We start from the raw sequence: 13,612 nt of genomic DNA, 5'->3' as shown, positions 1-13,612 counted from the left end.
CATCCTGTGTACAGATAACAGCAGGAGGAGGTTGGGGAGGTGGAGGGAGTTTGCATCGACTTGTGTCAACAGCAGCAGTGGCATGAATGATCAGCAGTGTGAGCTGGCAGATTATATAGACCGCCTCATTGACTTGTTTGAATGTGATTGGTTCTGCCTGAACTAACGCGATGCTCCATTTTTTCATACAAAACCTACAATATAAAAACATATAATGTAAAAACATGAGCCTCTGGTTTCTGATCTTACCCCCTGACCTGTTGTTCGGGGCTTTTATGGACAGGGGGACCAAGGAGTGCTTGTACCAGTTTAGTTTACATGGGTGGACTTTAAACTGTCTACCGGAGGGAAGGAGCTTGTACTCAGGGTGCAGGAAATGAATGGGATCTACTATGATTTTTTCCCCCTCTCTGACAATTGCCTTTTCAAACATCCCACATGTAAGCAAGTACAACAAACAGTATGAAAGAAGTGAAAACTAGCTTAGTGCCGGGTTTTTTGCAGCTTGGATTAAACTGTCTGTGCCTGTCATTTGATTGTGCTTTTGTTTGATGTGACCCGGCTTCCCGGCTGGATGGAGTTCTCCGCTTTTTATGTGATTGGGCCCGATCGATGTCCAAACACCACCCAGCCGGCAAGCTTTGGTGTATAAAATGAACCGAACCAGTAGCGTTAAAGTGTTGGTGAGGGGTTTTTTTTTAAGTCAAAAGTACAGAGTCTACTCTGTCACAACAAAATGCAGAATACAGTTTACTTCTGGTAGAATAAAAGTCTCATTGAATTCATATTTATCCACCATTTATTATTCTGTGATTCATTATCCAGCAGAATCCTTTGTGTCATTGTCCTTGAAGACAAGACTGGGTGTTTTTCTACATGAACTGCTCAGTTTGTCAGTGTTGCCTGAGAGTACCCCTGCTTCTGTGCTATTGCCACGCAACAGTTCAGAGTGACTTCTTTGTAGAGACTGATATGTCATATGAATGATACGTATCTCAAGGTCTCTCTGACATTGTCAAACTTGTTGTCCCACACTTTTCTTACATTCCTACACAAGGGAAAGATAATGAGGAAAGGGTATGTACAGAATAGAAAAGCTATGGAGACCTACCTTGACGACCATGCCGGAGGTAGAAAACAGCCTGTGAAAGCCCAAAACATAATAATTTACCATAATGTAATAACTGCCCATAATGTAACCATAATGTAATCTAACCCTAACCCATAATGTAATAAAATCAAATGTAATAAATCCATTAACATAAAAATCCAATAACATCTTGAACCTGTAATGCAATAGTTGTACCTGAAACCATAATCCTGATTATTTTTTACTAAATAGAAAGATCACAATTAAGTTGTTTTATTCCTCTCTTTTGCATGTTGGTGTGCAGATTTGAGAAGATGATCAGCGGGATGTACATGGGGGAACTGGTGCGTCTGATCCTGGTGAAGATGGCCAAAGAGCAGCTGCTGTTCCACGGCCAGACTACACCAGACCTCCTCACCACTGGACACTTCCTCACCAGCTACATCTCCGCCATTGAGAACGACAAGTGAGTGTGTGTGTGTGTGTGTGTGTGTGTGTGTGTGTGTGTATTAGGGTTAGACCAGTATTGTGCTTTGCCGTTATGCTAGGCCAATATTGGCCAGTCTGTGTTGCCCACTGCCAATATGATGGTGGTGAGGATATGATTTTACTCAGCTAGTGTCAGAGGTGTCAATCTGTAAAACCTGCCTCACCCTGTCTTAAGCAGCTGCCAGTCCACCTAAAAATTGTATTAGCATGAGTATTAGTGTCCCATGGACTAAATGTTGTTTCAGAAGCTTTTTGGAACACTGAATCCTTCTAATTTTTTTAGATTTTTTTGGAATGAAAATTGTGAAATTTGAATATACAGAATAATATCAGTACAAAGTATCGGCTATTGGAATTGGTATCTGCCTTCAAAAACCCATTTCAATTCAACCTGTGTGTGTGTGTGTGTGTGTGCGTGCGCGTGTGTGTCTGTGGGTTACACAATTCATTAGTGGCAGTAGCTTGAAAACCACAGAAGCAGGCTTGTGACTTGAAGACTGCCTGGACTAGCTAGAAAGGAGAAGTGGTTTAGTAACACTTTCCTTGCTGCAACAGTTACTGTCAGTGTTCTTGAGCAAGACCTTGATCCCCCAGCCGCTCCAGTGGAGCTGCTCACGGGTCAACAAGTCTGAATGTCTGATGAATGCCTGAAATTTTATGTAGAAATATTCTTAGTCAACTTTCCTAGTTAAATAAAAACAAGTAAACGGTAAATATGCCATCTCCAATGAATGAGTTGTAGTGGGGCAATAAGTAGAAAATATGTTACTTCATGTTTCTTGATTGACACACAGACAATTAAACACATGTTGTAGCACCCCCCTTAGAGCAATCAGTGTAATTTTGAAAATGCTGGAATGGAGCATGCATCATTCCCTGTGGTTTCATGAAAATCCAATCAGTTCCATCTTTTCCATGTTGTGAGTGACAAACGGATGAACGGACAGACCGGGGCCAATCCATAGTCCCTCCCCTGATTTCATTGTGAGGGACAATAAAAAAAATAAAATAAAATAACCAACTGAATCCTGAACCCTGGATTTACACCTGGAAGGTCTTTTCCGCCGTATTCTCACTCTTTTCAGGTGTGCAGATTTACTACTAATGAAGCATAACGCACTTCCGGTATCGCTGTCCGGGGTGCTGAAACATCACTCAGAATTAAACTGCAACAAACTCCGGCCCAGTGAACAGTAGCACGTTCATCACTCTAATTCAAGATGGTAGAGAAGTTGAATAGGTCTTCTGAGATGAGGGTTAGAAGGTAGCCGAACGGAACATGATCTTACTTTTCCATCTCTGCCATGGAACACTTCCTCCCCTCATCCCATCCTCCAAATATGATGTGGTATTTTCTCCTCGTCAATGAGAACTAAATCTCCAACCTTGAATAAAACTGATTTTACTGGACTGGTACAGTGAGCCGAACACAACTCCATCACATACTCCTTTCTCCATCTGTTCCAAAACTCACTCACCAGTTTATGGCGATAATTTCACCGTCTCGTCAGTTGCTCTCCGTCCACCTTTCTTGTATCTGAAACATGAATAGGCTCTGAAGGCAAGGTTGTTATTCTTTGACCAATCAAAAAGTGAGCTGGGGTGAGCGGTGGTGGGTCCTGACTATCCGTATGCAAGTAGGTAAGTGGCCTTTATTACTACCTCCACTTCGGTTACCAATGTTTGCATTTCCTCTAATGTCAGATAGGCCTGTCCAAGTACTTTTCTGATACAGGTTTTAACAGATCTGACAAGACATTCCCACATCCATGCAGCTCTTTCCACTATATATTTCCATGTGATTTTCTTTCCAGAAAAGAACCTTTGCATTTCTTCTCCCTTCATCACATTCCACATTTCCTTTAAATCTTGGTCAGCTCACTTAAAAGTTTTTGCGTTATCTGAATAGATGGTACTGCACACTCGAATCTCCTAAATGACAGCAAAAACTCTGGATAGCTCTTGTGACTGCACACGTACACAATGCTATGTACGTTTTCTGACTGTTTTGTTTGGGTTTTCAGCTGATTAGCCATGACCGGTGACCGGCAGATCAACGGTAAAAACTCTGCTGTAATAGTCCATACATCCATACTGATCTCCGTTCCAGTGCGTCCCATCTGCTTTCTCTGCCGCTGTCCTCTCCACCGCGCTCATGGGCCGCATTGATCCACCCGATCCTGCCGAAAAACCCGTTCGCCGGGCACCCGGTGACCAATCGGCGCCGTGACCCCCGCCAAAATCTTGGTCGGATCACTGGGAACAAATCAGCGCCAAGCTAACAGCCTTGGCCAGCAACATGCAGCGAGCGTCGGCCGATGCGCCGAAACCACCACACTCGGTGTGTCTCTCTCTCCGCCGACAGAACAGAGGGCTGTCAGGTGGACTGAGCTCGCGCATATGTATGGAAATAAACGGCGATTTTACTTTTCAAGCTTCAGTTTATCACATGCATGATATTGGTCAGCCTGCTTACTGTGTGGGAGAAACAAGCTACCTCCCGATCTCAACGGAGTCAAAACAAAGTCATTTTTTTTCCACCACAAGATGGCACTATGACTCTTTAAATCTCCATTACATTGGGCTGGGCTGCATGGATAACCTTTTGATGTAAATAAATGACATTAGGTGTGTTATTATATAGATCTGTTGCACCAGTTTTCTTTTGGGAAAGTATAAAGTGGGATATACTGCAATTCATTTTCATTTGGATTTTATTTGTACAAAAAAGCTCTGTCCAGTAACCTGGAGCACTTTTTTATTTTGAGATTTGTTTGAGTGAGAGTGAGAGAAGGTCCTGTAACCTGGTGCAGTTTTGGAGAAAATGTAAGTTATTAATAGTCAATGTTTTATTATGAACATACAATTGAATTTTAATTTTCCATTAAAGAAAAGTTACAAAAATGTTTGTGTATACTGTCAATTATAGTTCTTAGACAGAAAATCGGAATCGGCAGGTCAGACTTTTAAAAAATCGGAAATCGGAATCGGCCAAAACAATCGGTGCATCTCTACTTCTTTGATCACTGCATAATGAGGTAAGTAGTAAATGGGGCCATTAGTCTCATAATTTTCTGCCAGTTCCACTATGCCCTGTTTTAGATACTTTTCACAGCCTTTTCATCCATCTCAGAATGTGATTCTTCATTAAGGATTCCAAGTGATTCTATTTCCCAAAAGCTGCGCAACTGGTTTGAGAGTGCCTGATCCTCTCCAACACAAACATGCATTACTTCGATGTCAACAGCTTCAGTGATAATGTTCAGAGTGGTGACCTCTCCTTGCACCAGCCATCCAAACATACTTTCCAGTGCGACTTCAATTTTTCCTGTGACTATTCTCCAGTACTGGTCTCCTCCAATTAGGACTCCCAATTCTTCTATTCCTCTCACGGGGATGTCAGCCATGGGCATTCCTTTGGCCAAGTCATTCCTTATCATTTCACTCGGCATTTTGATGATTGAAGAGCTCACTTTGGGCGTCTCCAATAGCTGAACCTCGATACTTTGATTATTTCTAAGGTTTCTCAAACGCACCAAACTCTTTTAGGTGTTTTAGAGCCAAATACGTAAACCAGGCTTTCCCAACCCTGGAGTCGCGACCCCAAGTGGGGTCGCATGGAATTCAAATGGGGTCGCCTGAAATTTCTAGTAATTTAAATTTCAAATAATAATAATTATTATTATAATAAAAACACCACACACAATTTAAAAAAAAAACAACGTATCCTACATTTTCACTTCCCCTCAAATAAAATGCAGGATATTGTTAACTGAGCTTGGCATATCTTGATTCACGCTGATAAGCATTTTTTTGGCACTGTCATAGTTTTCATCTGATAAAGAGAGTCCCGCAACTACATTAGATGCTGTACCATATAAAAAGGATTTCAAATAAGTGAATCAGACTTGGTTGGACTCATGTTTTTATCTATAGCCGTCTCAAACTGACTCCAAAAACTTTGCCACTGGCTTACATCTCCAGAAAACACCTCAATAATTAGTTTAGGCAACTTGACTGCTCATCTTCTCTCATCATTGTCCGGGTTATAGCGCTCAGAGTTATTTGAAGCTGTACTCTCACCATCTTCAGCATTTCTCCTTAGAATGTGTTTTATCCTGGTCTTTCTTGCCATTATTCCATCCAGGTATTGAAATGTCGAGTTCACTTCCTTGTCCAAGTCATCAACTGGTGTTTCTGATTCAATTTCCCGATCACAGTCCATCAAAGTTCTTTCTCTTGCCATCAGTTGTTCCAGATATTCTTCTAACATGTCCGCATTGGGGTTTTCCAAACCAACCTCCTGATCAATCTTGTTTAAGAGTCTTGTCGTGGCAGTACGGACTGCTCCCCTTAATCTTTTTATTCTTAAGTCTGTCATTGTTTGTCCTGGTATCCACGTCTTCACTCTTTAATCATCCTTCTTTCGTTGTATTTGTCCTGGGTTTTCGGCACCAAATTGTGGTGCAAATATCAGGAGTCTGATGTCTTTGTTACAATTAAAAGGAAGCTTTATTTCCTATTAAAATCACAGTACTAATTTTAGGGGAAAGGGGAGGTGGAACAATGGTGTGTGGCAAAAGTCTTTTCCGCCGTATTCTCACTCTCTCAGGTGTGCAGATTTACTACTAATGAAGCATGACACACTTCCGGTATCGCTGTCCACGGTGCTGAAACATCACTCAGAATTAAACTGCAACACACCTTATCTGTGTATTGTGTATAAAATATCCTTATTCAGCCAGATGATTTATGTCGAGCAAAGACTTGGGGGCTTGGTTGCAGAGGGGATGGAATGTATAGAGGGCCAGGCCTATCATATTAAGGAATCAATGAATGAATTAATAAATAAATAAATGAATTAATAAATGGCAAAATTAATATTGTAAAACAGGTAAGCTGTACTGAAACACCTGCTCTCAGTGATTTTTTTTTTTACATTTATTTCACTTTGTTGCACAGCAGTTCAATTGATTTGTGTTTTGCTTTGCTTGCAGGGACACAGAAGGTCTGGTGAGTGCTGAGAATGTTCTCCGGAGCCTGGGCCTGGACCCGTCGCCTGAGGACTGCGTAGCCACTCAGCGGGTGTGTCAGATAGTATCTACACGCGCCGCCCACTTGTGCGCCGCCACTCTAGTGGCTGTCCTCCGGCAGATCCGGGATAACAAGGCGGCTGAGAGGCTGCGCACCACCATTGGAGTGGACGGCTCAGTTTACAAAAACCATCCACAGTAAGTGATGCTGCGTAACGTGAACCGTGCTGCAGATGTGTACGCTTAGCTGTCCCAAAGATTATGCTACAGTGTGAATGGGTTCAAGACTGGAGACTTTGGCCCGACACGTGCACCATAGCTGTCTGCAGTGTCAGCGTAGCACGTAGGCTGCCGCCATAACTGCGTATAGGGCGACGCAAGACCACAGGAACTGTGAATGGTCTGCTTGGGCTTCTTTCCACTGATACTGAAGACAACATGGAGCAGATCGAAGAGAGACCACTTTCTCCTCTGACGTAATCTTGTCTTTTTTAATAATCATAGACAGATTAGCTCTTCCTCCTCATCTAACAAAGACAGTTCTGGGATTTGGGATTTTCTTCCATTCTTCCTTCCACATTTGCTCAAGCTCGGTCAAGTTGGATGGGGAGCATCTTTGAATGAATGAATCTTTAAGTAATTCCAATGATTTTCAATGGGATTCAAGTCTGGGGTTTGGCTGGGCCGCTCAAGGGCTTTTACATTCTTGTTGTGAAGCCATTCCAGTGATGATTTGGCTGTATGCTTTGGGTCATTGTTCCATTCTAATCTCATTGGCACTGAAGCAGGTTCATGTCAAAAATGTGCCTGTAATTGGCTCCATTCATTGTTCTCCCAGTCCCTGCCCCCCAACACCATGAATCTGCCACCCCCTTGCTTCATGGCAGGGGTGGTCTTAGATGAGATTTCAGTATGTGTTTCATCAGAGCACAGAATCTCCAGGCTGCTGTCATGTGCCTTTTTGATTCCTTCACACCTGACGATCAATGAGGCATTGTTGTGATGGTTTGATAATTGCAACCCTATCAACCCTTCGCAGATGTAACATGGTTATTTTGTGCAGTGGTATAGTAAAATCTTAGGTAATCCATCATTAAAGATCCCATGTGATTTGAGGAAATTGGGAATTAAATAAAAGCCTTTCTGTAAAAAAACAAAACAAGTGATTTCAGAAATGATTAAAAAATATCGCTGATTTTAACGATGACATTTCCTTTCCCCATTCCCAAGGTTTGCCAGAAGGCTCCACAAGATGGTGCGGCGGCTGGTGCCGGACTGCGATGTGCGCTTTTTGCGGTCACAGGACGGCAGTGGGAAGGGCGCAGCCATGGTAACAGCGGTGGCCTACCGCCTGGCCACCCAGCATGCCGAGCGGCAGCGCATCCTCGACACCCTGCGTATGAGTCACGAGCAGCTGCTGGAGGTGAAGAAGAAGATGGGCGAGGAGATGGTGCGGGGCCTGTCCAGGCAAACCCACCAGCAGGCCAGCGTCAAGATGCTGCCCACCTACGTCAGGTCCACGCCAGACGGAACAGGTAGGTTTGAGAGGAGAAAGGGGCGGGGCCATATTGGCTGTCATTCATTCAAAGAGGGTAGAGGTCTAAAACCTGCTCAGTAGACACATAGTCGCTGCAGGAAGTTCTGTCCCTACTAGGTTTTATTAAAAATTGGATAGTCAGTCAGTGTTGTCCACCACCAATATGACGGATCTGATGCAGTGTTTTTGGTTCATTATGTATTCATTCATATATACATTCATCATATATTACATTCATTATATACTTGATGAATGCCACTCTGGTTGTCTATAGGAAGCCCTTAGCCTGAATTGATTCTAATGAGACATTTCATTCGATCCCACACATGCATGAATATGTTATTTATTAGGGCCCGAGCAGGACTTTGTGCGAAGCCCTATTGTATTTCGTTCGTGGAATTATTATTTTTCCTCGGAAAGAATCACATTTTTGAGGGGCTAAATGTGCTCGAAAAGTTGTGAAACATTGCACACGCGTCAGAAGTGGTGAAAAATGATATATTTTATGGGTCTTGCGCATGGGCGTGGCAAAACGTCTCGATAGCGAGAGTAGAGTAGCCCTCGCCGTACATTTGTCCTAGACGTACAAAACTTGGTAGGCACGTGTATCATGTCCAGACTTAAAAAAAAGTCTGGTGGTACCATGCGCCTAAAACCAACAGGAAGTCGGCTATTTTGAATTGATTGTGACATTTTTGGGCATTTTTGGCCATTTGCAGGGGTCGTACTTTAACGAACTCCTCCTAGGCGGTTGATCGGATCCACGTCAAACTTGGTCAGCGTGTATAAAAGACCTCGACGATGCAAAGTTGTGTGAAGTGTGAGTTTTCGTCACACAGCGTGGGCGTGGCAAGGCGGTGAATTTCCTTGTTTCGCCATGAAACAGGAAGTGGGTTGTAACACCACTGTACATGGTCAAATCTGGCCCAAACTTCACACGTTTTATGAGAGTCCAGGCCTGAACATCTACATGCCGATATTCGGTTATAGTCATAGTGCCACCTACTGGCAACAGGAAATACCATGTTTTAAACTTTGTGGTGTTTCTCGTAGCGGGTTGACCAGATCCACCTCAAATGTGGTCAGAAAAGCCGTAGGACCTTGATGATGCTCAGTGGTGAAGATAGGGAGCTTTCGTCGAACGACGTTGCCCTGGCAGCACGGCAAATTTTGATGTTTCGCCATGAAACAGGAAGCTGTGTTAACTTGAGTTTACATTGTCCGATCTGCACCAGATTTCACATGCTGGTCCAGAGTCCAGGCCTGAGGACATATACAGGCCAGGTAGGAGTCATAGGCATTGCGCCACCTACTGGTGACACGAAACAGGAAGTGGGTTGTAACGCGACTGTGCATGGTCAAATCTGGCCCAAACTTCACACATTTGACTAGAGTCCAGGCCTGAGGACATCTACATGCCGATATTCGGTTATAGTCATAGCGCCACCTACTGGCAACAGGAAATGACATGTTTTAAAGCTTCTCCTAGCGGGTTGACCAGATCCACCTCAAATGTGGTCAGACAAGCCGTAGGACCTTGATGACGCTTAGTTGTGAAAATTGGGAGCTTTCGTTGAACGGCGTTGCCATGGCGGAACGGGGAATTTCGATGTTTCGCCAAGAAACAGGAAGCGGTGTTAACTTGAGTTTACACTGTCCGATCTGCACCAGATTTCACATGTTGGACAAGAGTCCAGGCCTGAGGACATCTACAGGCCAATATTCAGTTATAGTCATAGCGCCACCTACTGGCAACAGGAAGTTGTGTGACCTTGAGTGTACATTGTCCAATCTGCACCAGATTTCACATGCTGGACAAGAGTCCAGGCCTGAGGACATCTACAGGCCAATTGGGAGTCACAGTCATTGCGCCACCTACTGGCAACAGGAAGTAAGCCTTGTGCGACAATCACCACATGATTTACATGGAATTTTCATGGTGTGGGCCACGTCAACCGGTCGGTGTCCGGTAACGATGCCGTGGCTGCAACACACCCCGACTGCAGCACACCCCGACTTGCACACAGCTGTGAGGGCCCGCTCATCACTGCTTGCAGTTTTAATTATCATTAGGATTACTGTGATTGTGATCATGATTATTATTATGATTAACCCTACCAATCCAAAGTTTTTAAATGCCTGATTAAATGCATTATGTTTTTCATTCTCTTGAATCCATTTTGATCTAAAGGCTTCTGCTTAGTGAAGTTGATGCCTATGTATGAATTTCTTTCCAAAGCTTTTGCCTTTCCATCAAGGCAAAGGGCGGCTCCTTTTAAGAATCTAGAATATAAGATAGTTTTGATTTGATTTTTTTAACACTTTTTTGGACACTGCATAATTCCATTTGTGTTAATTCATAGTTTTGAATAACTTTTGACTGGTAGTGTATATTGGCACAAAATATCATCTGTCAGCTGCATCTGTTCAAAAATGTTCAAAAATATATCAGCCCATTGGTATAAACCCATTATCCGTCAAACCTTCCTCCCTACCAAGCTGGATGCTAGAGGCTGATTATGGATTTCTCAAGGCTGATCCAGAGGGGAAAAAAGCTGATTGTAGTAGGCTGATTTTTTTTTCTCCCTATTTTTTTAATGCAATCATAAGCTCTCAATCAAATGTAAAATCTACTTTTTCTACTGTACACTAGCATGCAGTGTGTGGAAACAAAGCGATACCGTCACTAGTGAGGAGGGAGTGCCGCTGTAAATAGAGCATTTTCTTTCTGAGTCATCTTGTGGTTCAGATTTGAAATCCCCCAATCAAACCCAGACATTGTATATCTATAGACTACTTTTCACACTATTGTATCACCTGAAACTCAGTAGACCTTTTAGTGACACATTATAGTCACTTGAAAGTGAGCCGAGTATCAGCATCAGACTATCCAAATAAACTGTGACCAGTCTTTTTAAAAGTAGCATAAACAGCATTCTGATTGAAGCACAGATGGTCACCTACAGCTGGATACAAAACCTAGCTCACTAGGCTAGCACAATATAACATTCAAACATACTACCTCCCAAACACTGATATATGCCTTTTTCCCTGATTAGTTAGTTCATTCATCATTCATGTCACACAATATTTTGCTCAAACATTTTCAATTTAGTACCATGAAACCAGCCACTGATTAAGGCACCGAGGAAAATAATTGCCTTGAAAATGTAGGAAAAATCCTGCTTACACTTTAGTGAGCATACTAATACACATTGTAGGATGATGAGAGAGAGAGAGAGAGAGAGAGAATGTAAAAATTATATTTTAACATGAAAACAATATTTAAAAATAAAAGATTGAAAATTCATTTTTTTCCCCTGTGGTATCGAAAATGGTATTGCATATTGATATTTTCCTGGGTATTGTTTTAAAGTTAGAAATTCTAGTATTGTGACAACCCTAGGTGGTATTAATGAAGATTATTCACCTCCATCACATTTCACCATACTATGCATTAGGGCTGGGCGATATGGACCAAAAATCATATCTCGGTATTTTTAGGCTGAATGGCGATACACAATATATATCTCAGTATTTTCTACGAAGTGGGCTAAATGTTCAGTTGTAAGTCAAAGCCACATGTGAGATGTCTCAAGCACTTTTATTAAAACGAGACTGTGATCAAAATAAAATGTAAAGACAGGGTTTCCTTCCCTGTTTTAAAATATACTGTAACTGAAAACCCTTTCGGAAGGGGAACTGGTGGCTGGTATGCAAAGATACTTCTTTGCCAGGTGGCTCAGTGCTGGAAAGACAATTTCATGTTCCTTCCACTATTTGAGAGGATGTGTATCACTCTCTACACTAACTGACTGTAAGTAGCTTGAAGTAGGGCTGGGCGATATGGACAAAATAAAATATCACTATATTTTTGACCAAATACCTCGATATCGATATTGCGACAATATTGTAGGGATGACTATTGGTGCTTTCACAAAATATTTCCACAATGAGATTTTTAATAAATAATCATCAGTAATGTGGATATAATGACAAAGTGGGTAAAGACAAATAATAGAACAGCTAGAACAGTCTGGTAAGTTCAGAAAATGACATCACTTTACTGTAATGCAGCCTTTAAAACCAGGAAAAGACAACACTTATGCCATATCACAATATTACGATATCCAAAATGTAAGACGATATCTAGTCTCATTTCACGATATCAATATAATATCGATATATTGCCCAGCCCTACTATGCATGAGCGAAGCCCCTGCTAAATAAATTAGTTGTTTACTAATTTAAAGACACAATCTCATGCCGCTGTTTGTAGCTTACCAAGACCCTACACTTAACGCTATTTTGCCTAAATCAAATAAGCCTCTGGTAGAAAAAAAGATACTGATATTAATGTGAGACACTCGTTGAATCCCAACAAATATCTGGTTATTTTTTTCCAATTTTTATGTATACTCAAAACAAAACAAAAAAAACAGTGTAACATCCTTGAATTTGTAGTGTACTGAATTTGCGCAAACATTTAAATTTAGCATCATGAAACTGCCCACTGATTAACAGGCACCAAGGGAAATAATTACCTCGAAAGCGTGGAAGAATTCTGCTTACACTTAGTGAGCATACTGTGAACTGTGATTGATGCAGTAATCAAAAAGTGCCAGCAAACGGGGGCACCCCGGTGGATCACTGAATAGAGCACGTACTATATAAGGCTCAGTCCTTCCTGCAGCGACCCGGGTTCGAATCCGGCCCGCGGTCATTTGCTTCCCTCTCTCTCTCTCCCATACCTTCCTGTCTCTCTCACACTGTCTCTATCAAATAAAGCATAAAATGCCTAAAAAATAAATAGGGCCAGCAAACTGTGGTTGTGTGTTTTTTGTCTCCCTGTTGTTTGTTTCCCTGTTTTTTCCTCCAACAAATGCCTCAGTGTTTTTTGTACAGATGTGTTTTGATCTGGTGAATAGTGACAGTAGGCCTGTAGTTGTTATTCTAAGAGTGGACACTTTCCACGTCAATATTTCAGTCTCCTTCTCAGGCTAGTGTGAATGTTGGATTGATTCTTTTGTGTGTCTGTGTGCGTAGGGGCGGCTACAAGTCTGGACATTCATGTGTTTGTATGTGGGTGTTTGGGGGGCTCGTGCTCATCTGTTGTTCTCATCAGAGCGCGGCGACTTCCTGGCTCTGGACCTCGGTGGCACCAACTTCAGGGTGCTGCTGGTGCGAGTGCGAAGCGGGAAGAAGCGCAGCGTGGAGATGCACAACAAGATCTACGCTATCCCACAGGAGACCATGCAAGGCACAGGCGAGGAGGTAAAGCAGCACCAGGGGTTACTGTTACCTCGGCTCAGTTTAAGCACTACATTTCCATGGCCTGTCAAAAGAAAGAAAAAAAGCCCACCTTGCATATTTACATCTTTACATTTTTAGACTAACTAGAACATTTCAATTTGTGGACTGGAAAATAAAATACAAAAAGCATCATTTCAGTTGAGTTGAGGA

The 13,612-nt window shown here is 42.4% G+C and overlaps 1 protein-coding gene across 5 annotated transcripts in view; it reads left to right on the top strand.

Moving 5' to 3' along the window:
• The window catches only part of hk2 (hexokinase 2), a 41,099-nt gene that overhangs the window by 18,598 nt on the left and 8,889 nt on the right, over positions 1-13,612 (top strand). For 4 of the 5 annotated variants that reach the window (XM_071536904.1, XM_071536901.1, XM_071536902.1 and 1 more), the window contains 4 exons: positions 1,395-1,556; positions 6,577-6,810; positions 7,843-8,147; positions 13,275-13,423. In XM_071536904.1, coding sequence (XP_071393005.1) covers positions 1,395-1,556; positions 6,577-6,810; positions 7,843-8,147; positions 13,275-13,423 — 850 coding nt within the window. Of the gene's footprint in view, positions 1-1,394; positions 1,557-2,100; positions 2,106-6,576; positions 6,811-7,842; positions 8,148-13,274; positions 13,424-13,612 lie in introns of all 5 variants that reach the window. The other variant, XM_071536903.1, reaches the window with a different exon arrangement.

This window comes from Centroberyx affinis, unplaced genomic scaffold (genome assembly GCF_046629955.1).
Source record: "Centroberyx affinis isolate AG114_WGS23_722 - 3 ecotype Tasmania unplaced genomic scaffold, CSIRO-AGI_Caff_v1 ptg002955l_1, whole genome shotgun sequence".
Lineage (NCBI taxonomy): Eukaryota > Metazoa > Chordata > Actinopteri > Beryciformes > Berycidae > Centroberyx > Centroberyx affinis.
This window is presented reverse-complemented; position numbering and strand designations above follow the sequence as displayed.